Consider the following 27,697-nt stretch of genomic DNA (forward strand, 5'->3'; position numbering starts at 1 on the left):
CGTGGCTGGGGGCGTGCTAGACAGAGAGGGATGGTTCCGGAGGGCCATGCGCTGAACTGAAGCACAACATTGAATTATCCACACGACAGGCGCATGCAATGCGCCCCGGCTCTAACCCTAAAATTTTGCCCAGCGGGATAACTCCAACCTGCCGCCCGCATCGCGCATCGACGTTTCCCTGCGTCTGATCGCATCGACACATCTCACGATAGCTGGGCCAACCCTCTGCTCAGCACCCGCCGCCGCCCACAGCTCCGGCCGAATACCCCTCGACGAGCCACCCCTCATTTTTCGACATCTCGCCTGCGGCTGGTCCGGGCGCGTGTGTGACGACGGTGGATGAAACGAACCGCAAGCTCCAACCGGCTTGGTGCGCGCAACGACTAAAGCCTATTCGACCCCGATAACGATTGGCGTTGCGGAAACACATCCATACACACCACACAGTCCTTGTGACCACTCGCGACGCCTGCTCCCCTGCTTTCGCCTCTGACGCTCACTGAATCTGAATCTGCGCGGCGCCCGTCTCCTGCATACTCCGTGCACTCTGTACCTGCTGCGACCGCGACTGTCTTATTCGACCTGTGCCGATCGCCGCGTCTTGGAGTTCTAATATTTGGCCCGTGTAATCTGCGACGGATTGCATCACCATCGTCACCTGTTGAGCGCCGCATTCCTGCCCTCGTGTACTACTAGAGCTCGCCGCATCGAGACCCTGCAGCAGCAGATCAGGACCGCGAAGGAAGTCACGCTGCACCAGCCCGCCCCCGTACCGTATACGAAAGCACCTGCCGCCCGCGCAATTGCAACCTCGCCGCTCCACGCTCGCGGTTTCGCACGAGCGCTCATGTGCCTACCTCCGCCCTGCTCCTTCTATTTGCGCGTCTCACACTCGCACAATGTCTCCTGTCAGCTCTCGTCGCGCCGTCGCCGCCGCGCCATCTGCGAGACCAAGGACCCTGCCGCTTTCGAGGACTGGATCGGCTGAACGGGGTTGGGACAGAAAGAGTCGGAACATGCAATCCGAGGATGTTTGCAGCTACACCTACGGAAACACATCAGCATGGGAGTCTGAGAATGACTGGCCCATTGCTGAGTTGATAGCGGACATGTACCAGGCGCTGGATCGGCTGGAATGCCCCAGTGCTGGTCACAAGAGTTCGAGTAGAGGTTTTATCTCGGTACGACGACACTGCTTTGTTTGGTCTCTTGCCCATGTTTGGTGCACGATTACCCACACTCCTTGCCAACTGCTTTCCGCACTGTGTAATTCCTGGTTCAACTTCTAACAACTATTCAGCGGCCTAATCCCATGACCCAGTTGTCGCGGTCTCCTCCATCAACCCTCGAGTCCTTCCCGGAGTCATGGAGTCCAGCTCCACGAAACTATGGATCCCCACCACCCTCGTACGATGAATCTATTGCAGATATGCCCCCAGACTATACATCCACCGATGCGCTAGCCTATGCAAAAACGCCTGATTACTTACCGTTTCCTTCTTTCCGCGCATCACCACGTTCTAGTGTTCGAAATGGTTTGCGCAAACGCAATGCTTCGTCTCCAACAACTTCATTCTTCCTTGATGTGAAATCTCCATATGTGGACATCGATTTTGGCTACAGTGAGACAGGCATCAAATCGCACGCGAAGAAGAAGGCCAAGGCAGCGGCCAAGCCTAAACCTGCAGCTGCAGCTACACCAGCAGACGACGGCAAGAAGGAAGAGGAAGCCGGTGGTGGCGATGGTGGGGGTGACCCGCCTGCAGATAGCGGGGCTGGAGGCGATGGTGGCGACGGGGATAAGGGGAAGAAGAAGACCAAGAAGGAGAAGGAGGAAGAAGAGCGCTTGAAGAAAGAGGAGGAGGAGCGTTTGCAAAAGGAGGAGGAAGAGCGCCTGGCGAAGGAAGAAGAGGAGCGGTTGGCGAAAGAGGAGGAAGAGCGTCTGGCAAAGGAGGCTGAAGAGGAGGCCGAGCGCAAGAAGAAGGAAGAGGAAGAAGCGGCAGCTGCAGCCGCAGCGAAACCATCGATACTAAACGCTACAGCTGGCTTGAGTTGGGGAAAGGAGCCAGCAGCAGATGACTGGGCCTCGTTTGGTGCGGCCGCTCCCGGCAAGAAGAAGAAGGGCAAAAAGGGGAAGGTGTGTCATTTCGGCTTTTTAGTTACACATAGCAGCACGCTAACTCACGATAGACGGCCGAGCCCGCACCCCCGCCTCCTCCTGATCCTCCAGCGGAACCGCCGACAACATTCGACGATATTAACCTGGACGAAGCAAGTGCGCCAAAGATTGACATGAATTTCAGTGATACGGGCGCATCAAAATCTGGATTTGGACTTCCCGGGCTTGGCAACTGGACCTCCGGCTGGGGCTCATCGAACAAAGACGCGACTGCAGAAGGCGACAACCCTTGGGGCTCAGATAAAAAGAAGAAGGAGGACGGATTCGATTTCGATTTTGACGCGTTCAAGAGTCCCCAGGCTGAGGACAAACCTGCTGATGATGATGGCTGGGGCGGTTTACTCGCTTCCAAGACCAAGAAGAAGAGCAAGAAAGGGGCTCTGATTGATGACAGTGTGCCAGAGGTACCTCCGCCGCCGCCAGAGCCTGAGAAGAAAGAGGAAGACGATTCATGGGGTGCATTCAGCTTTGGCGCCACCAAGGACAAGAAGAAAAAGAAGAAGGGCGCAATTGAAGAAGAACCCCCGCCACCTGAGCCAGAACCAGAACCTGTCGTCGAGGCTGAGCCATCGCCTGCTAAAGAAGAGGACCCATGGGGTGGTGGTTGGGGAGCGGCTGCTGCTGCTGGCACCAAGAAGAAGAAAGGTAAGAAGGGAGCCAAGGAAGAACCTCCACCTCCCGAGCCCGAAGCCGAACCTGAACCGGTACCTGAACCAGAGCCAGAGCCGGAGCCCCCGAAAGAACCAGAGCCAGTCGTGGATCCTTACGCAGGACTCAGCAAGTCGCAGGCGAAGAAGCTCAAAACCAAGTTGGACAAAGAGGCTAAGCAGAAAGAGGAAGAAGATGCCAAGCGCGCGAAAGAGGAGGAGGCTGCTGCTGAGATCAGGCGACAGGAAGAAGAAGAGGCAGAACGGATACGCTTAGAAGAGGAGGAAGCCGAGCTGAAGAAGATGGAGGAAGAGGAAGCCGCCGCCGCTGCTGCTGAAGCCGAGAAGGCTAAGCAGAAAGACGACACCTGGGGCGATTGGGGTGGTGCAGCTCCGACAACTACCAAGAAGAAGAAGAAGGGCAAGAAAGGTGCAGAGGAAGAAATTCCGCCACCGCCACCACCCCCTCCTGAGCCTGAAGCTGAGCCTGAACCCGCCCCGGCTGAGGAGAGACCAGTTGATCCGTGGGATGATTGGGGCTCAACACCCCCTGCTGCTGTCAAGAAAATGAAGAAGAGCAAGAAGGGTGTGCTTATCGAACCTGTCATCGAAGAGCCGCCGCCACCACCGGAACCTGAGCTTGAGCCAGCACAAGAGGACGAGAAGGGCACCGACTGGGGCCTGAGTTCGATATGGGGCGGAGGAAAGAAGAAGAAGAAGAGCAGTAAATCCGTCGAACTGGACTCGCTTCCCGCACCTAGCCCAGAGCCCATCATCGAAGAACTCGCTTCCGTTCACCAGCCCGAAGACGTCGAAGAGCCCAAGGAAGACGAATCCGACGATTGGGGCGCGCCATCTTGGAGCAAGAAGAAGAACAAGGACCCAAAGAAGGATGCGCCTGAAGAGGTTATTGAGGATACCAGTACGCCCGTTCAGAAACCCGACGAGGATGATCCTTGGGGTAGCGCAGCCTTCAACATTGGCAAGAAGTCAAAGAAGAGCAAGAAGGGCCTAGTTCCACCGAACGTGCCGACGCCGCCGGGAGAATTTGAGTCAGAGTTTCCGGCGCCGAAAGAAATTGAAGCGCCTCCACCAGCCGAAGACGAAGACATCTGGGGTGCTCCTGCTACTGTCACCAAGAAGAAGAAGAGTAAGACTGTTAGTAGTCTACTCAGCAAATTCGAACCCGAAAGCTCTCCGCCAAAATCGACAAACGATACTTTCGAGGATCTTATTTCGCTCGACGACCCACCGCCACCGCCTCCTGAGCCAGAACCAGTAGTGGAAGAAGCTCCAGCGCCAGTCGAGGAGAAGAAGAAGAGCAAGAAAGAGAAAGAGACGAAGTCGAGCAGCATCTGGGGCTCTCTCGGCGGCTCCAAGAAGCCGAAGAACGAAACGCCTACAGAGAAAAGAGTGCGAGAGAGGAAGGAGAGGAAGGAACGAGAAGAGCAGGAGCGTCTGGAGAAGGAGGCTGCTGAGAAAGAGGAGGAAGAGCGCCTGGCCCGCGAAGCTGAAGAGGCGGCGGCTGAACAGGCGCGTATTGAGGCCGAAGAAGCTGAAGCGGCACGTATATTGGCAGAGGAAGAGGAGGAGAAGAAGAGGAAAGAAGAGGAGTCAGCAGCCTCAAAACTGGCAGGTTGGGGCGCCAGCATTTGGGGTTCTTCTAAGAAGAAGACGGAAACCCCGAGGGAGAGACGAGCCCGTGAGAAGAAAGAGGAGGAAGAACGCTTAGCGAATGAAGCTGCCGAACAAGCGGAGAAGGAGCGTCTCGAGCAAGAAGAGCAAGAACGTCTTCAGCGCGAAGAAGAGGAGCGCCTGGAACAGGAACGCCTCGAGCGCGAGGAGCAGGAGCGTATTGAGGCAGAAGAAGCTGAGCGTGCTGCTGAAGAAGAACGTCTTCGTATCGAAGCCGAGGAGGCCGAGAGAGCTCGCATAGCTGCAGAAGAGGAAGAAGCGCGTCGCATAGCTGAGGAAGAAGCTAAAGCAAGTTCCGGATGGGGCATGTTTGGCTTAGGGAAGAAGAAGGAGTCGTCCAAGGCGAAGCGTGAGCGAGAGGCCAAGGAGAAGAAGGCGGCTGAAGAAAAGGAACGGCTGGAGCGTGAAGCCAGAGAAGCTGCTGAAGCTGAAGCAGCTGCCGCCGCCGAGGCCGAAGCCGCTGAAGCCGCCGAGGCGGAGAGGATTGCGAAGGAGGCCGAAGAGGCCGAGTTTGCTCGTATTGCTGCTGAGCAGGATATGGTACTCGAGCCTGAGCCAGCCCCGAAAGAAAAGAAGAAGAAAAAGAAGAGAGGCGTTGTTGAAGAACTTCCACCGCCTCCGCCGCCCCCACCCGCCGAGCCTACGAATGACGATGAACTGTTCGATCTGATCAAGGATGAAGACGCAGGGGATCTCTTGGCCGAGCTCGAGAAGCCTACCAGGAAGGAGGAGAAGGAAGCAGCTAGCGGTTGGGGCAGTGCCTGGGGTATCTCTCTGCGCAAGACCAAGCCTGAACAGCCAAAGCCCAGCATCTGGGATGAGCCAGAGCCAGAGCCGGAGCCAGAGCCAGAACCCGAGGTTGAGGAACCCGAACCGGAGCCAGAGCCAGAGCCAGAAGCTGAACCAGAGCCTGAGCCTGAACCTGAACCTGAGCCTGTCAAACTCACCCCCAAGGAGGAGCGAAGACTCAAAAAGTCCAAGAAGCATCGGCATGTGGAACCAGAGCCAGAGCCGGAACCAGCCCCAGAGCCAGAGGTTGAAGAGGCCCCTCCAGAGCCAGAACCTGAGCCAGAACCGGAGGTGGTCGTTGTTGAAAAGCCCAAGAAAAAGCTGTCCTCCAAGGAAAAGAAGAAGCTGGAAGAGGAGAAACTCAAGGAGGAGAAACGACTGAAGAAGTTAAAGAAGGCCGGGAAGTTGGTCGAAGCTCCTATTGTGATTCCTGAACCCGATCCAGAGCCTGAAGTACCTGCCGAGAGATCCCCTCCTGCACCTGGTGCATTCCCCGATGACGAGGGCGATACGATGGACTTCCATGATGCAGAGGATGCAGCGCCGCCAGAAGAGCCTGAACCAGAGCCTGAACCTGAACCAGCCGCCGAACCGGAACCTGAGCCTGAACCAGCACCAGTGCCTGGACCTTCTATTCTTTCGGAGCTGAAGAAGTTGAAGAAGACGAAGAAGAGCAGCAAGTCGAGAGGGTTCAGTTTCGACGACCCGCCGCCGCCGCCTCCGGAGCCAGAACCAATCATCGAGGAACCTGAGCCAGAGCCTGAGCCAGAGCCGGAAGCTGAACCTGAGCCTGAACCCGAAGCTGAACCAGAACCGGAACCGGAGCCAGAGCCAGAACCTGTTAAACTCACCCCCAAGGAAGAGCGGAGACTCAAGAAGTCCAAGAAGAGTAGCAAGACAAGGACGCGTCAGCCAGAACCTGAACCTGAACCTGAGCCAGAACCCATTATCGAAGAAGCGCCTGAAGAAGCGCCTGAAGAAGCAGACCCTGACATGGACGACGACGAGGAAACTCCCGAGAAACTTCCTACACCACCTCCAGAAGTTGCGCCTGAGCCCCCGTCGGAATCTCCAAGAAAAGAGCGTGTCAAGCTAGGTCGCAGCGCTACCACGGCCGCTGGAGGATGGGGCTTATTTGGTGCGGCCAAGACTAAGACCAGAAGGGTGTCTGGTGGTGAAGACGGCGCCGGCCTTCCCGATCGCACAAAGTCTGTACGAACCTCGTCTACTCGGGACAATGACATCAAGTCACGTTCATCAGGCTCGGACAAGGTGCACTCATCCAAGCCAACGGTTTCACGGTCCAAGACGGCCCGCGCTGGTACTGGGCTAGGTGCCATGTTTGGTGTTGCTCCGCCCCCGCCTTCACGATCAAAGTCACATCGCACACCCAAGACGACGTCGCGCCGACCCTCAATCGACCAGGACGCTGCTATGATGTCGCCGCCGCAAACAGACACTGATGCGAGGGTCTCTTCAAAGGCCGCCAAGGTCATGGGCATGAAAAGCTCGTCGCGCAGGACCAGCACTCGGGACGCCAGAGATAAGGGCTTCCGTCGAGGTGAGCCGTTCCCCGCTAAGCACGATGCGCCTGTCATTGGCCGGCGCAGCCGTAAGCAAACATTCGAAGCTAACCCTATGGCAGCTGTTCCAGACCCGTATCCTATTGACGACGACCAAGATCTCGACGATGAGTCTCCTCCCCCAGCTTCCCGTCCAGAGCCATCGCGTCGCAAATCCAAGCGCGACTCCGCGCAACCCCTTGAACCCTTGACTGCACCGCCTAGCGCTGACGATCCCATCGTCGTCGACCCCATGGACATGGACCCTGCCCCAGCTGAGGCTGAGCGGCCCCGCCGCGAACGTGAGCGGGAGCGACCTCGTCGTGCGCGCGGCAATTCTGACGCAATGGGAACGCTTGCTGGTGTCGCAGGTACTGCTGCTGCCGTGAAGGGCTTCAAGGGAATGTTTGGCCTCGGTCGCAAGAAGGCTGCGCCGGAAGAGGCACCCCGCGAGCGCCGCCGGACCGCCTACGAGACCGAAGACGAGCGCAGACATCGCAAGCGATCGACAACCCGTGGAGGCGCAACAGAGGATGAGGCGAAGCGGCTGCGACACGAGCGCCGCAGTCTGCGCCATCCGCCTCCTGAAGACGTTATGATGTCAGGCGCAAATGGCACCCCTGAGGACTACGATGCTGAGCGAGAGGCTCGACGGGCTGAGCGTAGATCCAAACGCGATGGAGACAAAGGAGCCCGGCGCGCTGAGCTTGAAGAGGCAGAGGCTAAGGCAGAGCGCCGTCGCGAGCGTGAGCGCGAGAACGAGCGTGCGACTCTTGCGGAGAAGAAGGCCCGTCAGATGGCTGAGTTGGAGCGTCGCAACCAAGAGGCCGAGGAACAACTGCGTCGCATGGCCGAGAAGGAGGAGCGGAAGAAGGCACGAGGCGAGCGCAAACCGCCGTCCGACGAACGAGAGCGCGAGAAGCGTTCTTCGCGCCGCAAAGACAAGGACCGCGAAGAGCCCCGCCCAAAGACCGAACGCCGTCGAACAGTGCACGTAGACGAAGACGCAGAACGTCGCCGTCGTCACGAAGAGCGCCGCGCCGCCAGACGCAACTCCGAATACCCCGTCGCAGCCAGCGGCGAGCCCATCACCGACTACTTCGACGAGCGCAACGGCGGGGCCCGCAAACACCGCAGTTCGCGCCAGGCCCGCGACGAGGAAGAAAACATGCCGTACAGCAACAACAAGAGCGGCGACAAGACTTCGTCGTGGGTGGAATCCCTCTCCAACGAGCCACCCCTCCCTCCCCCCATCTCCGAAACCGTCCTCGACCCCGCCCCCGGCGCGCGCGAGACCCCCGAAGAAGACGAGGAAACCTTCTCGCAAGACGAAGATATCCGCCTGCGCATCGCCGGCCGCAAGGGACCCAAGCGCGATAAAGAACGTGCTGAGCGCCGCAAGGCAGAGGACAAGGAACGCGATCGCGATAGGACGCACAAGCACAGTCGCCGGGCTACACACTACGAAGGCATGAAGACGGTTGATGACGACAGAGAGCGCAAGAGGGCGTCCCGCCGCACAAGCTACGTGCCTGCGTATGAAGAGCCGCCTGTGCGCACCTGGGATGGCAGACCGGCTGTTGATGGCGGTGCCCCGGCTGTCAAGAGGGGAAGCTGGTTTAAGAAGATGTTTTAAGCCGCGCCCTCCCCCTCTTCCCTTTTTCTTCTTGCTCACAACTTTCTGGCTAACGATGGACTTTTGGTTTACGATGTAATATGGGTTTTACGAAAGATTTATCTTGGATGTGTATATGTTTTGAAATGTTTTGGGACGTTTTGGAAGGTTTGGATTTTGGGATGATGACAGCGAAGCGACAGCGTGGTTTGGATCTCTTGCTTGCTTAGCATTGCGTGGCGCTTTTTGATTCGTTCTCTCGATCTTGTTCTTGTTTACTTTACTTACTTTATTTTACTTCATGAGAACTACTTTTATCTTCTTTATTGCTTCCTTCGATCTATCTTCTTCTTTTCTTTTGGCACCTTTCAGCGACGCTGCCTTTCTGTGATATCCTTGGTTAGGTTTCTGTGGGTATTCACTGGACAGGAGGCGGATGGGATGTGTAGGAAAGTCAGATAGATACCCCCTCTCTTTTAGTAGTTCTTCAATACTAGCATTCGTTGCAACTGCATATCAATTCTGCCAGTGTACATGTGAGCTTTGGCTCTTTCTGGTATCATGCAAGTCATAATCTGTATTGTTTGATCGTCGTTTGGTATATCAGATACTGCTTTAACACCCAGCCATGACGCCTATCGCCAAACCCATGCTAGTTCCTCTCGGATGCTATAAACTACTCATGCCTCCATCTTCCTAAACATGCTTCCCACCCCTCACCCATCCATCTGTACAATAGTGAAACGGCCATTATAGGCCCATTTGTCACAGCTGCACAACCGCCCCCTCAACGCCTTCCTGAGTCTCCATATCATCGTCGTCCTCGTCATCTTCCAGATCTTCATCTTCCTCCTCAAACCCAGTCTCCATCTTAAGCGTCTTGAGCCTATCTTTCATCTCATCTTTTTTGTCTGCCTGCCATCGCGCCAGCGCTGCTGCAGAGTGTACTTTGAAGCCGAAAACGCGGGGCTCGTACCGCCGTTGCGATTTGGGTGGCAGCATTGCAGGGTAGACTTGGAAGAGGATGTTGTGGAAGGACGTGCCGAAGTAGGCGCCGTCGATTATGGCGTGGCGGGAGGATTTGGGGTTGTAGAGGTCTTCGCAGCGGGCGCAGTAGAGTTTTACGGGGGAGGCGTTGGGGACGTCGGATTGACCCATGGGGAGGAGGGGTTGCGATTCGCACATTACGCGGGGGCATTTGCCAAAGTCTGACTTCTTGAACTTCTCAAGCTGGGTGGTGCGTTAGTTGTGTGCGCGATGCATAGGATATAAGCGTCTGACGTACCATCTTGGCAAGACCCCTGGTAGTGACGATGTATCGTGCGTGGACGAGTCCGTAGAGATGCCGTGCCGACTTCTCGATCTGTTCCCGCATATCATCGTCGCAGTCGAAGTCGAACACGTCTGTGACGAGATCGAGTGCATATTGGTAGTACTGAACTTCAGTGTTCAGGCCCGTTAGGTTGAAGCGATCGGTGAGGTATTCTTCGTCAATCTCGCAAAAGTATTCGTTTCCTCGAGAGGATATGAACTACTTGATTGTTAGCCTGCGTTGAAATAAATAGCTGTGCCTTCTCTTCTACGCTGTCGTGATCTTCCCACCAGTCGGACCACCACTCGCTCTGCATGAGCATGAGCGGGCCCCATTTGGCCGAGAAGATAGTGTAGTCTTCATCCACTTCGAACGAATGGGGGCACCTCAGCGTGGAGATATAGCCGTCTTCGCCGCAGTCACCGCTGGCGCATGGTCAGACGCGACCTGCAATGAAGGGCTGGCAGAGCATACCACGCCATGAGGTACCTATAGTTCCACCCCGACGCCCCCAAGGTTTGCAGAGACATGACCAGCGATCAAAGAATACCGGTATTGGTAATGTATGGAGTTCAGGTACTCACCCAGTCTCGCCAGTAGCTTGTGTAGTCGCTGTCCGTGTCGCTGTTGAAGTCGTCCATGTTTGCGCTTGCTCTCGGCGACGATGTCCGGGGGGCTTAGGGCGTTCGTATGTCTTGTTTGTAGGCTGCGACCACCGGCGGGGTGGGGCGGTGCGATCAGGCGCAAGCTCGGGTCGGGACGCGGTTGCGGAGTGAATTGCGCGCCCACCTAGTGGGATGGCAGTCGTCGCATCCCACCTCCACTGCTTGTTTCTCCGCTCCGGTCGCGCTAGTCGCTTGGGCCGCGTCCCATCAACATGACAACCCCAGACTTCCCCACCAACCCTGTCTACTGGGTCGCTAACCATCTGTGCCAGTATCTGCGTACAGTAGACGGTCTCGACTTCAAAAACCGTTCCGGAAGAGATCCCTGGGTCCCGACCATGTTACGGGGCAGGTACGTGCACGTGAGGTGCCTAAAGATTGATTGCACGAAGTCAATCAATGTCTTACTACATTTCGTACACCGATGTCACTTGCTTAGAGTTTGATGTACGACGCCAGTAATCGACTTACATCAATTCTTACATGAATCTTACTTGCCATTAGGCTAAAATATTCACTGTTCCAAGGCTCCGCTGCTATTTCTTCGCATGCAATACCGTCTGTTTGTTAGCCAAGAACTCTATTTCCTTGTCATATAGCTTGCCTGTGATCCGTTGCCATCATATCGCGGATACTTTGTTTCGTTCGTTGAAGTCCACACGACTTCAAAGCAGGTATTCATAATCAATCGTCTTCTTCTTAGTCGCGCTTACCGGCGAGAGCTATCTCATATCCCCCCTCACATCCCTCCACACTGGTGACTAGTGTCTTGTCAACCACCCCGTTATCACGACGTGCGCGATGTGTGCCGCCGCAACCGCTCTCCAGCCTATTGCTAGGTTCTGCTCTCAGCTATCTACCATACTCCAGTACATGCCTACCCTTACTGTTTATGGTAGAATGAACTCTCCCATTGACGCGAACCGTCTATTCAGAGATACTGAAGCGCGGTTCCCGGAAAGATGGAGGAAAGATGGATGGTACCTTTCCACCGTGAGTACGCTCATCCCAGGAGAGAGTTCAAAGTTGACATTGCGCGTGTTTGACAGACAGCAGCACTTATCGCCAGCGGCCAGCCGGGTCTGATAGGTCCTCTCTACAACTACATCATCTCACAGCCGTCATATCAGACGTCTGCGGAGAGACAACGTCTCGTACGGCGCATGAGAGAAGCCATGATCAAATGCATCATTCTCAATGGCATTCCCGTCGTCATGGAAGCTTTCGTGTCTCTTGCGAAGCAAGAAAAGCCCGAAGATCAGGATCACAGTTTCACCCGTAAGGATTGGAAAGCTGATGGAGCTAACCACAAGCGCGGTCTCGAGGTTCTTGAAACGCTTTATGGCGATGATAATGAGAAAATCTGGGCATCATTTGGTTCACACAAAGACATACGTGAGTGCCCTGCGACTCTCCGCTGCTCTCCGTCTTGATGCTAATGCGCCATGTAGCATGGCTCTCGACCGACATCTCTTATGGTCTGTTCCTGGCCGATCACAACACTCTCGATATCATCGAATCTGAGCTCGTTATCTTGCCTGCGATCATGTGCCAAGGCCTCGTTCCTTCAACGAAATGGCATCTACGTGGGTGTCTCCGAGTCGGTTGCACACGTGAGGAAGTGGAATGCATACAACAGGTTATTGAACATATCGCAGAAACCTGTGGGAAAAAACTGAAAGGTCTGCCGAGAGTTTCAGATATACCTACAGATGAGATGTGAAGGACCAGCAAGGTCAAAGAAGCCCTGATGATATCTGGAAATATGTTGGTGTACCGGCTATGTTGTACTGCTACAAGATCAGGCAACAGGGCTAGCTCTCGATGTATTAGTAGCATGTTTTCCAAAGCGTGGAACGGCGCCAAACTGCTCGACTAGATCATCGAGATACATGGTTTGCTCCATGTCTAGCCTCTTTGAGTGAGCTTTCTCATCTTATTATGTAACCCAACTTACCTTTGAGATGATTCATGCAGTCAATGCAAGCTCATCAGATCAATACTTATGGCACATAAGGCTTCTCATTGCGTTGAATTCTGGTTATTGTAGTAGCACAGGCGTAGTCTTTGACGTCACTTGAGAGCATAGTGCAGTAGGTCTTGCTCCCGCTTCACAACTAATCGAGAGAAAACCGGGCATAGAGAAGTACGCGTAGGATTGGTATCAACAGCATGTCTATCTCAAACCTTCGCCGCCGCTGTCAAGTACTGCTGACTATGCGGGTAGTCGATATACCCTTTCGGTGTCTTTGGAGTGTAGAAAACAGAGCGGTCATACTTGACCAGTGGTACGCTCTCCTTAACGCGGAAAACCAGATCAGGGTTGGCAACGAAATATCTCCCGAACGCAATGATAACGTCGTAGTCCTTGTACGTCTTATTAACAGTTTGCTTCGCTGAGTCGGGTAGGAAGCCACCTGCAAGCATGACTGGACTCGCGTTGCCCCATTGCTCAACCATCCACTGTACGGTCTTCTGGCCTCCGCATTCAGAATCGTCATTGCCGGTGATGCGGGCTTCGATTAGGTGGAGATAAGCCAGACCCAGTTTCTTCAGCTCTTCAGTGAGGTATTCGAAAGTCGGCTCCGGCTCGTCCATTAGCATGCCGTTGAAGTCGCTGTAAGGGCTGAGGCGCATTGCTGTTCTTTGAACACCAACGGCAGCGATAACGGCTTTGGTAACTTCGAGATGGAACCGGGCGCGTTGTTCAATACTTCCTCCCCAGCTATCGGTCCGTTGGTTGCAAGTCGTCTGGAGGAACTGATCCGGCAGGTATCCATTAGCACCGTGGATTTCGACGCCGTCAAACCCCGCAGCAATTGCGTTCTTGGCAGCATTCGCATAGTCTGCTATGGTTTCCCAGATCATCTCCTCTGTCATTTCCACTGGTGTTCGGTCTTGGGGTGTGATGGGCACAGCGCTGGATGACACCAACGTGATGCCTTCTGCGTCCAGCGCATCGGTCTTTGCGGCTCGGCCTTGATGCCAGAGTTGGCAGTATATCGCACATCCTTTAGCATGTACTGCTGACGTGATGTCTTTCCAAGAAGCGATGTGGTCTTCTTGCCAGATTCCTGGAGCATTCTGGGCGCCGATGGCGTTCCTGGAGATGATGGTTGCTTCGCTGACAATAAGGGTGCCTGGTACACATGCTCGTTGCTCATAATACTCTGCGATACTTGGTCAATATCGGCCCTTCGTAGTGACGGTGTTCAAGGTACCTTTGTTCATAGCTGTCGCCTTGTAGTCGTCGCCCATGCGATACCGGGTCAATGGCGCCATAGCGACACGATGACCCAACTTTACATCTCCGACTGTCAATGGTTGGAAGAGTTTCGTCATCTTGGCAGTCGATGTTGGTACAACAGAAGACGAGGGAGGATCTGATCAAGTAGTCTCGCAAGAACTGTAATGGCCTACAATGTCAATGCTTCGTTGCTCTTTAGAGCGTGCATGGCTATGTTTACCACACATATTATGGCCATTGCCCAAGCCTTGTGATGGGTCACCATGGTCGTTATCGGCAACCCACCTGAGCAGCCTCGCAAACCCCACCTGACACATGGCATCTGTCAGTCTCAGCCGTGATGCCGAGAACTCGCCTGAATACCCTCAATGCCGTTTTCAGCGTTATGGTCCGATGTCGATACGAACAACCATCGGCGAAGAGCCCCAGGGGCCGAAAGTGCGTCGGCTCAAAAAGTCCCGATGAGATGGCCCCGCACGTGCCCTGTTAGGACGACCCACTTTGCAGCCTCGCCGTCATCGGCTTTCATCCCATAATGCCACTTACGCCATCGAAGCGTGTAAGCGTTTCTACCATGTGAGTGGGCCCCTCGACTGTGACTGGCTGCTTTCGCAATTCTTCTACGAGGAACACACCTCCCGACGATCTCGCAGCTGTCGACCGGCGTCATGGCAGGGCTCAGTCCCGCTCGGACAGCCTCCCGGGGCTCCACGCCCAACTCCAACGCTAGCTACGATGTTTTGGACGTTGGTCTTGTTCCAAATATACACATACGCAGAATCGCTATGTTTTTGAGGCTTGTAGCGACTGTGGAAGAATCCGATGATGCGGGAACAGCAACCCTCCATTGACGAGATGGAATCGACGCGACCCATCAAAGAGAGCGATACATGCGTTGGCAATACTCTCGTTGAGAAGCCATCCATAGACGACAAGCCATGCGAATCAGACATACCTACAACGAATCCTCATGGCGCGTCCCCTTCGCCTACCGAGGATGACGACGACAAGAGCGACGCAGCATCCATTGGCGGCCAAAGGAACACTATGACATCGACGCAACTTCGAATCGCAATCCCCGCACTATCAGTCTGTCTCTTCGTTTCGTTCATCGACCAAACCAGCGTCTCAACAGCAACACCCGCGATCGCTGTGGATTTGAACACCGGAACTGCAACATCATGGATCGGTACATCGTTCCTGATCGCATCGACGGCGTTCCAACTGATAAATGGTCGTTTGTCGGACATTTTTGGTCGCAAGAATCTGTTGTTGATCAGCCTCATGTTGATGGCTCTGGGAGACCTTGGATGTGGCTTCGCGCGGACTTCAGTGCAGCTCTTCGTTCTGCGTGCCATTGCTGGTATTGGAGGTGGCGGCATCAACAGTCTTGTCATGATCATCGTTAGCGATATTACGACGTTACAGAACCGTGGCAAATACCAAGGTAAGGACCATTAACTATCTTACAACCGAGCAGTGCTGATACTTCTACGCAGGATGGCTAGGTGCAGTCATCGCCCTGGGGAATGGTGCAGGACCTTTTCTTGGAGGCGCTATCGTTGAAGGCGCGACTTGGAGGTGGGTGTTTTGGATAATACCCATCATGACTGTACCCACCTCTATGGTCATCCTGTTCTTCCTACCGCTCAAGCATCGGTCTGGTGACTACCTCGCAAAGGTCAAGAAGATTGACTATGGCGGCATGGTGCTGAACATTGCATCCACCTTGCTCGTGCTCATCCCCCTGTCAGGAGGTGGTGTGACATATGCATGGGGATCTCCCTTCTTCATCGCCTGCACTGTCACCGGCGCCGTGCTAGGTGTACTATTTGTACTCCACCAATGGAAACTCGTCGCTCTCCCGATCATGCCGCTTCGATTATACCGCGCGCCGCACTGCTGGGCACTTTATCTACAGACGTTCCTCATCGGCCTGGCTTACTTCGGCAACTTCTTCTACCTCCCTATTTACTTTCAATCGGTCCTCAGGTACTCGCCCCTGGCCTCGGGTGCTTTGATTCTACCAGTAGTCATCACGACATCTTTTGCGTCCATCGCATCTGGTCAGTACATGAACCGAGTCGCCAGCTACATGCACTGCATCCTGGCCGGATTCGCCCTCTGGACTCTTGGAAGTGGCCTCACCCTACTATTCGACCGGGACACGGGTCTTGCTGTGTTAATTGTTGTACTCATCATAGAGGGTGCCGGTATTGGTCTGACGCTCCAGCCGACGCTTGTAGGCATGTACGCGAACAGTCGCAATGAAGACCGCGCTGTGACAACTGGCTTACGCAACTTCATCCGCACTATCGGTGGCGCTTTTGGTCTCGTCATCTCGGGAGTTATCCTTTCGAATACGCTCAGCAGAGATTTGTCCAAGCGGCCCTTTGTTTCGGATACCCTAATGGCCCAGTTGACTTCCTCAACGTACGACCTCAATAAGTTTGGCCTCTCTCTGGACGAGAAAGAAGAGGTTTTTGATACCTACATGCTTGGTCTGCATTACATCTTCATCTTTTTCACAGTATGCTCAGGTCTTGGTCTGGTTCTGACGTTCTGGGTTGGAAACACCAGTTTGAAAGCGCCGAAAAAGCCGGACGAAGAAGAAGGACAGCCGATAGAGTCGCAGGACGAGCCCCAGCAGCAAGTCATCCAAGGTCGAGAAGTCGCGTCGGAAGGGGAGGTCTTTGATGAGAAGAGGCCAATGACAGGGGAGGCTGACGTAGAACGCAACGTTCACACAAGATGAGTGATCATGTAGCACATCATCAGGGCTCAAGGATGACTTTGCGAAGTACTTGTTCGGGCCTTGTTGATTTCAAAACTTAAAAAGTCTCATCGACATATATCATAAAAGTTTTATAGTATCTACCATGTTCACCCGACGGGGAGATGAGGATCGCGTAGGCAGTAGTCATAAGAATATTCCACTATCAGAGCAAACCCTTCGAGCCGCACGTATGTATCCAGGCCTTTTCCATAAGTAGCATGTCCATGTATTCGCCTTCCTCTGACGCTGTCCTGATGGCCAAGGATCAGCTGAGTGAAGCGCGACTATCGAAATGGGGTCATAAAACGTACACCAGCGACTTCGGAACTTGAGCGCAACATTACCCCGCAGCAAGACCCATCTTTCACTATCAATTTACAAGAAGAACCATCTCCAACTCAACCTGGTCTTTAATCCTTGGTATGCCAACTTAGGTAGGTCAGTGCAGCCCCATAAAAGCCGGTCGTTATCGGCGAGTCGAGATTGGCCTATCTCTCGACGATCCCCCTCCAAGCCATGTTCTCCATACGGTTTCTTCCAAGCCGATAAACATTCATCCGTCTGATAACACCGCGGTGGGTCACAGCCGGCCGCAGAAATGACATCGCATCGTGAGGCACGGCAGAGGATGGAAGATGGCCGATTACGTGAGGACGTCACGGATGAGAATGGCCGATAGCTAGGTAGGCGCTGCAAAATGGCCGCCGTGACATGCTCCGCTGGTGATACATATATGCTGCATCGCGAGACTTGAATGTTTACTACTTCAAATCCATCACATCTTCTGTAATCAAATCAAGCTTACTGTCCTCCAAACATCGTCATCATGCCTGAAGTCTACGCCGCACCCCCCGACTACGCCTTCCCCCGTAACTTCAAAGGTTACGGCGAGAAGGGTCTCCAGGGCTTGAAGTGGCCCAACAATGCCAAAATCGCAGTATCTTTCGTCATCAACTATGAGGAGGTGAGTTCACATGCAATCTTATCTCAGATGCATAACTAACAAACCACAGGGTGGTGAACGCTCAGTCATGAAAGGTGACGGAGTATCCGAGATCAACCTCCGCGAATACCCAGCCCAACACAGAATCAACGAGCGCGACTACAGCGGCGAATCAGAATTCGAGTACGGCTCTCGCCGTGGCTGGTGGCGCATGTTCAAGCTCTTCAACGACTACAAGATGAAGTTCACCCTCTACGCCGTCGGCTCCGCCGTCGAAGAACAGCCAGAAGTCGTTACCCGATGTGTGGAAGAGGGCCACGATGTTGCTTCTCATGCCTACCGCTGGATCGATCACGCCAATCTTTCTGTTGAGGCCGAGAAACAGCATATCAGGGATGGTATCACGTCGCTGAAGAAGCTCTCCGGCTATGCGCCAAAGGGATGGTACTACGGCCGTCCGTCACCACAGAGCAGAGCGCTCATTCCGCTCGTATACGAGGAGATGGGTGAGGAGCTGCTTTGGGCCTCAGACGCCTACGCAGACGACCTACCCTACTGGACCGACCTTCCCCAGGAGCGCAACAGCGCAAACCCCAAGGGCTGCCTGATGGTTCCCTACAGCTACGACTGCAACGACTTCAAATTCCATTGCCAGGGAACTGGTTTCCGCAGTACGGCTGCGTTCTACGAGCACATGAAGAACTCTTTCGATGTGCTGTATGAGGAGGGCGAGGCTGGAGAGCCGAAGATGATGACCATCGGTCTGCACTGCCGTATCATTGGAAGGCCGGGAAGGTTCAAGGCGCTTCAGGACTTTGTGAAGTATATCTCGGAGAAGGAAGGTGTTTGGGTTGCGACTAGGACGCAAATAGCGGAGTCGTTCAGGGAGCAGTTCCCGTATAAGAAGGGTCAGCTCGCGTAGATGTTCAATCTAATCTGTTTCAACGTACAACTCGGAGTCGTTTGCGCACACAAGACTACGGTGACTGGGACCTTTCAGGACTAAAGCCATGACATCGCCTATCTATACTCTCCAAAATTCCACTGACTGCCATCCATCATGCCGCGGGTATCCATCGACATGGCTGCATCCTGAATGGGGTCCACGCCGTAGAGACCAGACCCTTCATACGCATTCCAGCTCATCTCAGTCTGACCTTGGCCAAAGCCATCGAACCTCATTGCTGCAGATGCAGTGTCATCGCTTACCATCTCATTCCACATCCGCCAACCTTGCCACCCGCCTGGTGCTTCTTCGTCCACTTCCATAAACGCCTCCTTCACAGCGTCAGTAACCATGTGTGACATGGTAGGCTTACTGCCTAGTGTTGGGTGCTGAGACGCCTGCTCGCGGCTATCTCGTCGGCTTCTTGGCGAAAGTCCTGCCATAGAAGGTTCTGCATCCACGTCGAGCTGCAGCGGCCGCGAACCATTGCTATGCATCATTGTGGTTGGTGCGGAGTTTACAATCGTTTTGAACAAACTTCCGGACAAGGCATCGAAGATGTCGCGATATTTGACGGCACCCGGCCACTTTTCGCCGAAGATAGTCAGGATCTGAGAACAGGCTCGTGTCGCCTCGAGAACGTCGTATGAGAAAAGGGATCGATCACGCCAGATGCAGTACACCAGTGTGAGACCAGCTACAAAGCACGAATGTAGCGAGATCATCGTGTAGGTTAGCGTCCGATTCTGGCTTAGTCGCTTGTATGCGTTGCAGACACAAGCGGCCGAGCGCGCGCAAGTGAGAAATCGTATGTCCGAGGTGTCCAGCGTAGGTAGAAAGACAGTGAAGAGATAGAGCATTGCTTTGTGATATTGAACGCCGTAAAAGTCTCGCGCATCGAGATATGCGCTTTCGGGATCGTACATCCAAGTAATCTTGTTCCCATTCTTTGGCGTCTGCGGATATGTTCGTAGCCATTCATCCAGGTCGCTCCGGATTGTAGCCATCTTCCGGTCAAGTTTGGCCCGCTGTTCTGGCGTCCCGTTGAAGACATCTCTATCGACACGAAAGACTGTCTTATGGATCCGCGACTGAATCTGATCAAGCTTGATGATGTGTATGAAAGGCTCGATGTTTGACCATTGGGGCCTGACCGAGTCTGGCTCTTCCGGATGCGTTAGTGTCCAGAACTCAGGACTAGTACTGGGAAACTTGAAGAGTCAGTTCACATATCATAGTCTACTTGGGTGACATACCTCGACGTTGATATCTCGGTCAGCGATAGCAAAAGCTCTACCGAGCACAATGCTAGTCACTCTGTCAAGGCAGTAACACGCCCAGAACGCACGTCGCCGCAGTTCAGCGTCTCTTGCAAGCTCAGGAGAGCCTGTGACCTTCTTCTTCCTGTGTAAGCCCATCTCAATGCAGACAGAAGTCGCATATCGAATCTGGGACCAGGCGCCTGCACCATATGGAGACCTCTGACCATGCACTCCAAGCAGGATGAGGAACTGCACTGTCGCAAGGTTGTGCTGGTCTAGGATGTAGTCCATTGGCTCGGTGGCCGCGACAAGATGATGCTCAGAATCCACCCCACATGGCTTCCGCGTCAGCGACAGGAATCGAGCAGTAATGGCATATATAAGGTGGAAAATGCTGCGTTCAATGATAGTGAGGGCACCTCGCACAAACTGCTTGTCGAAAAGCTTCGTGTAGACTACACGATCCAGCAATGGCCAGCGCGTGTGGATACGTTCGAAGAATACGTCAAATAGCATGCGTGCCTGTTGTCGGTCTGGGAAATCCGCAACTGGCTCATCGGAGTGAGTAGACTCGGGAGGAACAGGAGGCCGTGAAGTTCCGGTAGCCTGGCATGTTTGGTTCACTGGCAGAGTTGTTGCTCTCTTGCCAGAACTTCGGAAGATGGAGGACTGAATGATGCGAGCAATGGTAGCGCCGGAGCTAGAGCCGACATAGTAAGGCTCCGAGGTTGTATCTGTGGTACCAGATGCACATAAGGAGAGATACGCAACACCATCGACGAGTGAGGTGCGATCCTCACCCTCAAGATCTTCAGAAAAACAGTCATCTCGGGATTCGCGACGTGATGCATTGGACTGGGGGTGAAGAGCGAGCGCCGGCTCTTCAACGTTCATGGAAGATGTTCTTTGCAAAGTCTCTGGGCCGTTTTCATAATGGTCCTCTGCATGGTCAGGAAGACGGGCCTCCAGAAAAGCGATCCGCTCTTCTAGGGCGTTGATGTAGCTGAGAAGTCAGGAAACAGTTCGTGCGCATGTCAATGGCCGTGGGAAGGACCTACACAGATTTGCCGCCGGGGTACTGAGGACGAATAGTCCTTTCATACGCACAGGCTACGCCAGCTCGCTGGCAAGATCTGCAGACTGGATGCGCACCGTCACACTACATGATTCTTAGCCAAGGTGCATGAAGCAACGTCCCACGTGACGTACACGCTGCTTTCTCCGTTTGCATCTTTTGCAAGCCAAGGCCACCCGAGATTTCCTAGTCGCAGGACCTGGGTTTGAGGCGTTCGACTGAGCTTCCTTGGGAGAATTGGATGCGGGTACTGCGTCTGCGGCCGTTCCCATACCCCGACCGGAGGAGGGGCTTACGGGGCTCTCTGGGTAGGACTGCAACATGGCCTCGTCGTCAGGAGTATGGCGTTGATGCGACAGCCCTGCAGCTGTCGGCTCTGATTCATACCGTTTGGCTCCATATTTCCCACGTGCGATAGTCCCGTTGAGGCCCAGGTGGAATGTATGAGCCGACGTGTGTCTTATCGCGAATTATCCATGATAGGCTAAGATGGCACGGGCCTCCAATGGCTTTATCTCGGCTGCACCCATCCGGCGCCTGGAGACCCCAAAGATTGCGAAGGAACTACGCTATAACAAGTAACATATCGGAGTCCACATCCTCCTCCTATCTTCACCCCTGTTCTTTATCGCACCGCTCACGCTGATGTCAGGCTTGGGAATGATTGATGCGCGCATGGCAACATGGCACATCGGCTAGAAAGTGCCCGAAGAGGCTGCGCCAGAAGCCATGCCCGTGGTCAATCACAGCCCGATATGCGTGCGATACGTGAACGACTTGGAGTTGGCGTGACGTCCGATCGACATATGAGACACCATGGTCCGCCGACATGAAGAGGATTTGGAGGATTGACCACACCCGGCAGTCAACCAAATCATACCACCACAGCACCATGGGGAAAGTTCAACTTCCGACCAGGGACCAGATGGCGGCGCCCTTTCGGTCGAAAGAAGCTTTTGTCGACTTCATCAGGGCTCCCCAAGGCAACGACGGTCATGCCCCAATCGGGGACGAGAGATGGTCTAACAAAGATCTTGAGCCAACGCCTGTAGAACAGAGGACCTGGACCTGGTGAGTACCTTTACGTCGCATATCGATGAGATTTCACTGACAAAAGAAGGTTCAACCTGCCGTTATACTGGTTCTCGAATCAATTCTCCCTCGTTGGTTGGAACACAGGCTCTGCTCTTGTTACAGTCGGTCTGGTAGGCTATTTCGAAACATGCAAGTCGAATCCAGGAACTGATTGCATCAACAGACATGGCAACAATCCTTCGTGTCAGCCTGCATTGGGTCCTTCCTCGCAGCAGTCGTAGTCGTTCTTATGGCTCGTCCAGGTGCCAAGTACCACATCGGATTCCCTGTGATTGCACGCTCAGTCATGGGCATGTACGGTTCCTACTTCTTCGTCTTCATCCGAGCGATCGTATGCATCATCTGGTACGGAATTCAGTCCTTCTACGCCGGTAATATCCTCTCGGTCATGCTCCGTTGCATATTCGGCAGTTCCTGGCAAAACTTCACGAACACACTCTCGCCTACCGCAAGTGTCACCTCGAAGCAGCTTCTGGCTTTCTTCATGGCCTGGCTAATGGAGTTTCCGTTCATGTGGGTCCACCCTAGACACATCCATTATATCTTCACTGTGAAGGGGTTCATCATGCCAATTGCCGCTTTCGCCATCTTCGGTTGGTGCATGGCCAACGGTGGTGGACTCGGCGCTATGGACCTTGCTTCCAGCGAAGGCGAGCTTGCCGCCTCAGTGACCCCTCTGGGATGGAGCATCATGGCCGGCATCAACACCATCTTCGGTTCGCTCTCGCCTATGTTGGTCAACCAACCTGACCTTGCTCGTTACTGCAAGAAGCCTCGCGACGCTGGTGTGACTCAAGGTGTCAGCGTCTTCGTGTCCTCCATCATCGTCTTCTTCCTTGGCATGGCCTCCACGACTTCCATGCAGGCAGCATATGGTGTTGCCTACTGGAACATCTGGGATCTCTTCGAAGCCATCCTTGACCACCACTTCGGCGCCGGAGCGCGCGCGGGGATCTTTTTCGTTGCTTTGGCGTTCTACTTCGGTGTCTTCGCCACGAACTTTGGAGCCAACTCAATTCCGTTCGGAAGTGATATGACTGGCCTTTTCCCCAAGTGGCTCACCATTCGCCGTGGACAAGTGCTTTGCGCCATTCTTGGTGTCGTCGTACAACCATGGGAACTGATGAAGAACGCAACGGCCTTCTTGAGGTAAGTTCCCCAATATGCTTCCCACTGACCACGCTAACGATGAATTAGTTTCTTGGGTTCTTACAACATCTTCATGGCCCCTCTTTGCGCCGTCATCATTGTCGACTACTACATCGCGCGCAAAGGAAATATACATATACCATCGTGCTACGATGGCAAGAAGACGGGTCTCTACTGGTACTGGTCCGGTGTCAACTGGAGTGGTGTCGCAGCCTGGCTACTTGGTACAACTATGGGTATTCCTGGCCTTATTGGCCAGTACGAGCCACAGATCATTTCGGCGGCTGCGCAGAACATGTACCGCATGGGCTGGTTGCTAACTTTCTTCACCGCGGCGACGGTCTACTTCGTCATCACCTTCTTCGTCAAACCGCGTGTGTTCCCTGTTGGACGCGAGAGCACGCCCTTCCAACGGGAATGGCTAGCCAATGACGGCCGCGAGGGCTTCTTCGACGGAGACAGGGATGATGGTGTGATTTATGGCGCCTCAACGCCACCAATGACCGATGGAGGAGAAGATGTTGAGATTGGCGAGAAGTCACCAAAGGTCACCTTTTGAGCTCAGAGCAGCAACCTAGATTGTAACAGAATCGAAACCATGTACTCACATCATGTAATTGCAAAACGATAGATTTGAACAGTATTCTACTAAGAAACTACGACACTTGATTAGACTTGTTATGATATCATAATGTTGAGACTCCTGATCAGGCGGCTGGACCTGTGGACCGCCCAGGTGCGATGTTGTTCACGTGTTTCCTAGTACCGACATGGACTGAACAGTTCCGATCGGAACCAGCATTCCGAAAAAATGGGATGCCGTTATCGGCTCCAACTTGTTAGTACAACCGGTATATCCTGGTTGGGCAAGTGTTTGGCTATCGCCTATGAGCGGGTCTGGACGGGACACGCAATTGCTCCCTATCACGATGCGGGCTTTTTGGGCCGATGGCATCGCTGACGCTGACAGGTCGCTGCCTTCGGCGTCTCCAACTCCAACGGCTTCAAAGACCACTTCTCCAATTCCTCTTCTTGACATTACAATTGACCTGAGAAAGTAAAACGGGGATACCTTCCAGTATCTACACACCAACAATTCCTACGATCACCAACTTATAAGAAGCCATGAGCTCAGATCTTTACAAACTCACAGCCACCGAGATCTCGGCTAAGATCAAAGCGGGCGACACCTCAGTCGAAGAGTACGCGAAATCACTCCTCGGACGCATCGAAGCACGTGACGAAGCTGTTCAAGCATGGGCATACCTCGACCCCGAATATGTTATCAAGCAAGCGAAAGCGCTCGATGCCATTCCACAATCTGAGCGCGGTCCCCTCCACGGTGTAGCCATTGCTGTCAAAGATGTCATTTACACCAAGGGTGAGCTGCCAGAACCATCTCTTCATCTAGCTCAACTAATCGTGCAGAAATGCCCACGCAGTTCAACTCACCCATATATGCCAACGATGCGCCTCAAGTAGACGCTGGCTCCATAGCGATACTGCGCAAGAGCGGTGCACTCATCTTCGGCAAAACAACCACGACGGAGTTTGCTGCGACCACAACAGGTCCAAAGACACGAAACCCGCACGACTCAAAACGCACGCCTGGTGGCTCTTCATCCGGATCTGGTGCCGCAGTAGGCGATTTCCAAGCACCTATCGGTCTAGGAACCCAAACCGGCGGCAGCACCATCCGTCCTGGCTCGTACAATGGCATCTATGCCCTTAAGCCCACATGGAACTCTATTACCCGCGAAGGCCAAAAGATCTACTCTCTGATTCTGGACACTTTGGGTCTCTATGCGCGTAGCGTGGCTGATCTAGAACTCCTCGCCGATACGTTCGCCATTCACGACGATGCGCCACCTCCAAAAGACTTCACAGTGAAAGGCGCGAAGTTTGCCCTTCTCAAAACCATGGTCTGGCCGAACGTCGGCCCTGGCACCTCCGCCGCACTTGACAAAGCCGTCTCGCTACTTCGTGCGCATGGAGCCGAGGTTGAAGAGATAAGCTTACCAGATGACCTTAACGATCTTCCGGCGTGGCACGCGGCCGTACTCAACTCTGACGGCCGAACCGCGTTTCTTCCAGAATACACAGTGGCCAAGGATAAGATCTCGGAACAGCTCGTCGGCCACGTTGAAAACAGCGGGAAGATCTCGCGCAAAGCGCAGCTTGAAGCTTTCGACAAAATTGCGGCAGCGAGGCCGGTTGTCGATGAGATACTTGGTAGATACGCTGCGGTTCTTACACCAAGTGTGCCGGATGAGGCGCCACTGGGTATTGAGAAGACGGGCAGCGCAGCCTTTTGTTTGATCTGGACGGTAAGCCACATTCGCGTATCCAGCTAGAGAGAACTTGACTAATGCTTGCGTAGGCACTGCACACACCTGTAGTCAACGTTCCAGGCTTCAAAGGTGAGAACGGAATGCCAATCGGGGTGTCGCTGGTTGCACCTCGCTACCACGATAGACGGTTGCTCGCCGTCAGCAGCAAGGTTGGTGAAATCTTCGAAGCGGAAGGTGGATGGAAGCGTACCGTATAGCTCTATTGCAAATAAAGTTGAATGGATTGGATCAAAGCATTTGCCGTTGGTCTTCTGGTGAATTGCCATTGGTTGTGTCAGTATGCGTACTCTGGTTCGCTCGACCAAACTGTTCTACTTGACTCACAGTCAAGTTCATTTATATCTCCAATGCACTCCCCAAACTCAACTATCACAAATATCTCGGCAATACCAATAACACGCAAATCACACTCTCACAACAACATCAAGATGACATCACAACAGTTTATCGAAGGCAAAGCAAAAGCCAGGGCGAACGCGGAATTAGACCTGAAAAGGTGTGCAAACAGCGCTCTCCGAGTTCTCATCCGCAGTTCAGTTTCTATATACCTCAAAGCTATATACCTCAAGAAATCCCGGTTTACACCAGAATGGTTTTGTGCGAACTACTTCCTGTTAGAGGTACAAAATCGGTCGTACTTTACACTTGAAGAAGTCATGCTCAAGCTTAAAAGACAAAAGCAGAATGGCAAAGTTGAAGAGCTCGAAAAAGCCCTCTCGCGCTACTCACAAGCTGCACATCGCGAAATCGTAGCCAGACTCTTTGTCTTGCCACGCGAACTTCGCGACATGATATACGATGAGCTCTGGGCCTTGGATGCATGCAAGGAAACACTCATCGATAGGCTTATTGATGCAGACGACAGGAATGATCAACGTAGAGCGCTCTGGATTCAACGTTATGGGAAGTTGGACTACTTTCTCCCAAGCTTGGCCAAACAGTGGTTTGGGGGGAGGCAGGTGGCAACAGAGATGCTGGAGGCTTTTGGGAAAAGAGATGGGACCGATATAACTCACAACCCGTGCGGGTTTAATTACGACGAGACTTACCACGTCTCGTGGAAAAAGTTGAACGACCTGACCACAGTAAAGACGTTTCACTCCGACGTCACGCTGTACGAGCTCCTGGGAAACATGGCTCTAGTCATCGTCTTCGACTGCATGGACGAGATCGACGGAAACGAGGGTCTAGAGCGTATAGGCATACCAGGAAACTTCAACGCAGAACTTCGCCGCTGCATCAATACGCTTTCCTCTCTGCGCAACCAAAAGCCTCGCCCTGTCACCTTCAAATTCGAGGATCAAACGAGAGGCGTACCCAGCAACATCACCCATCTATTTCGCTCGCTGAGTGGCCCCTTCCACGAACTCCGGCAGTTGGGATTCGATATCAACATCAGATGTCAAACCGACGGCTACTTCCGCTATGTATGGGACATGTCAGGAAGGTACAATACTCACAGCCCTCACACGAACGATGTTGATAAGTGGACTCTGCGAGATTGGAGCCTGAACTTCACGCGAGTGAACGAACAATTCGAGGAAGCTCACTTGATGGGCGAGACCTTCGTGTTTAATCCAAATGGGCCGCTTCGGGGGAGCTTTCGCATCAAAAAGCATGTATGGGAGGCGATGCGCAAGGAACTGTACCGCGCATATCCAGAGATTGACAATGTGGTGAAGTGGACGAAGAATGAGAGAGGTGAGATATGGATGGACTGTGGATGCGCGAAGGAGAAGCATACTTGCTGCCCTTACTATCTGTGCTACAAGCACGGTGGATGGGATGAAATATCAGATGGTAGGTGGAACACCTCTTGCTACATTTGCAAAGGCCTGGTAGCGCCGGCGTTGTAGCGACAACTAAGGTTGGTTCCAACGAGGCAGGAGGAGAATTCGGCAACAAGCAAATCTGCGGTTCTTTGGATGAGGAACGTATCAAGTATTCCAATTGATTGCCCCGTCTCAGCAATCAATCAAGACTCTTTCAGCCACTATTGTCCAACTGCATTCAGACTACTCAGGTGACTGATCTACATTGCGCCCTGGTCACGTGCTATATATCTATCTGCTGTTTCCACAGGTGCACGTCCAGAGATCAGCTGCTACACAGCCCTCGCGCTCTCTTCTCAAGACTCTTTCGTCGATTATGACCGGAGTCAATACCCACGCAGATCCCAATTCAAGACTCTTTCCAATGGTAGAGATGCTCCCTGGGAGTCCCCTCGCACACCTCGATTTCTTTGCCCGGGAGGTATGCCTCCACCATCGCCTTCACAGTCGCCACGGTGGATAACCTCTCAGTAGGAAGCATACTATTGAGTCCATGGAGTGTGATCTTGACTTTTTGAAGGGCCCTGAGCGTATTGCCACGCAAGAAGCGGGCGCAA

General features: G+C 53.7%; 9 protein-coding genes across 9 annotated transcripts; 6 read left to right on the top strand and 3 right to left on the bottom strand.

Annotated features, from left to right (window-relative positions):
• Positions 1–1,550: 1,550 nt before the first annotated feature.
• On the top strand, positions 1,551–8,508 carry J4E92_007158 (uncharacterized protein; the record flags this gene model as incomplete). The annotated part of the gene is made up of 3 exons (XM_051498521.1): positions 1,551–1,557; positions 1,632–2,137; positions 2,191–8,508. The coding sequence occupies 3 exons, from the start codon at positions 1,551–1,553 to the stop codon at positions 8,506–8,508; spliced, it is 6,831 nt and encodes a 2,276-aa protein (XP_051351455.1).
• A 744-nt stretch (positions 8,509–9,252) lies between these two features.
• CKB2 (casein kinase 2 regulatory subunit) lies at positions 9,253–10,440 on the bottom strand (the record flags this gene model as incomplete). The annotated part of the gene is made up of 3 exons (XM_051498522.1): positions 9,253–9,717; positions 9,773–10,018; positions 10,384–10,440. The coding sequence occupies 3 exons, from the start codon at positions 10,438–10,440 to the stop codon at positions 9,253–9,255; spliced, it is 768 nt and encodes a 255-aa protein (XP_051351456.1).
• Positions 10,441–11,437: 997 nt separating this feature from the next.
• Positions 11,438–11,897, top strand: J4E92_007160 (uncharacterized protein; the record flags this gene model as incomplete). Its single annotated transcript, XM_051498523.1, has 2 exons — positions 11,438–11,444; positions 11,521–11,897. The coding sequence occupies 2 exons, from the start codon at positions 11,438–11,440 to the stop codon at positions 11,895–11,897; spliced, it is 384 nt and encodes a 127-aa protein (XP_051351457.1).
• Positions 11,898–12,645: 748 nt separating this feature from the next.
• Positions 12,646–13,806, bottom strand: J4E92_007161 (uncharacterized protein; the record flags this gene model as incomplete). The annotated part of the gene is made up of 2 exons (XM_051498524.1): positions 12,646–13,634; positions 13,686–13,806. The coding sequence occupies 2 exons, from the start codon at positions 13,804–13,806 to the stop codon at positions 12,646–12,648; spliced, it is 1,110 nt and encodes a 369-aa protein (XP_051351458.1).
• Positions 13,807–14,566: 760 nt separating this feature from the next.
• J4E92_007162 (uncharacterized protein) lies at positions 14,567–16,466 on the top strand (the record flags this gene model as incomplete). Its single annotated transcript, XM_051498525.1, has 2 exons — positions 14,567–15,158; positions 15,211–16,466. 2 exons carry the CDS (start codon positions 14,567–14,569, stop codon positions 16,464–16,466), a joined length of 1,848 nt encoding a protein of 615 aa, XP_051351459.1.
• Positions 16,467–17,313: 847 nt separating this feature from the next.
• Positions 17,314–18,352, top strand: J4E92_007163 (uncharacterized protein; the record flags this gene model as incomplete). Its single annotated transcript, XM_051498526.1, has 2 exons — positions 17,314–17,451; positions 17,501–18,352. 2 exons carry the CDS (start codon positions 17,314–17,316, stop codon positions 18,350–18,352), a joined length of 990 nt encoding a protein of 329 aa, XP_051351460.1.
• A 98-nt stretch (positions 18,353–18,450) lies between these two features.
• Positions 18,451–20,532, bottom strand: J4E92_007164 (uncharacterized protein; the record flags this gene model as incomplete). The annotated part of the gene is made up of 2 exons (XM_051498527.1): positions 18,451–19,587; positions 19,633–20,532. 2 exons carry the CDS (start codon positions 20,530–20,532, stop codon positions 18,451–18,453), a joined length of 2,037 nt encoding a protein of 678 aa, XP_051351461.1.
• A 1,073-nt stretch (positions 20,533–21,605) lies between these two features.
• J4E92_007165 (uncharacterized protein) lies at positions 21,606–23,516 on the top strand (the record flags this gene model as incomplete). Its single annotated transcript, XM_051498528.1, has 4 exons — positions 21,606–21,784; positions 21,834–21,918; positions 21,972–22,957; positions 23,006–23,516. The coding sequence occupies 4 exons, from the start codon at positions 21,606–21,608 to the stop codon at positions 23,514–23,516; spliced, it is 1,761 nt and encodes a 586-aa protein (XP_051351462.1).
• Positions 23,517–24,082: 566 nt separating this feature from the next.
• On the top strand, positions 24,083–27,262 carry J4E92_007166 (uncharacterized protein; the record flags this gene model as incomplete). The annotated part of the gene is made up of 5 exons (XM_051498529.1): positions 24,083–24,338; positions 24,386–25,284; positions 25,338–25,499; positions 25,737–27,108; positions 27,165–27,262. 5 exons carry the CDS (start codon positions 24,083–24,085, stop codon positions 27,260–27,262), a joined length of 2,787 nt encoding a protein of 928 aa, XP_051351463.1.
• Between the last annotated feature and the right edge of the window lie 435 nt (positions 27,263–27,697).

This window comes from Alternaria infectoria (assembly GCF_024043175.1).
Source record: "Alternaria infectoria strain BMP 0036 chromosome Unknown scaffold_11, whole genome shotgun sequence".
NCBI classification, from domain to species: Eukaryota; Fungi; Ascomycota; class Dothideomycetes; order Pleosporales; family Pleosporaceae; genus Alternaria; species Alternaria infectoria.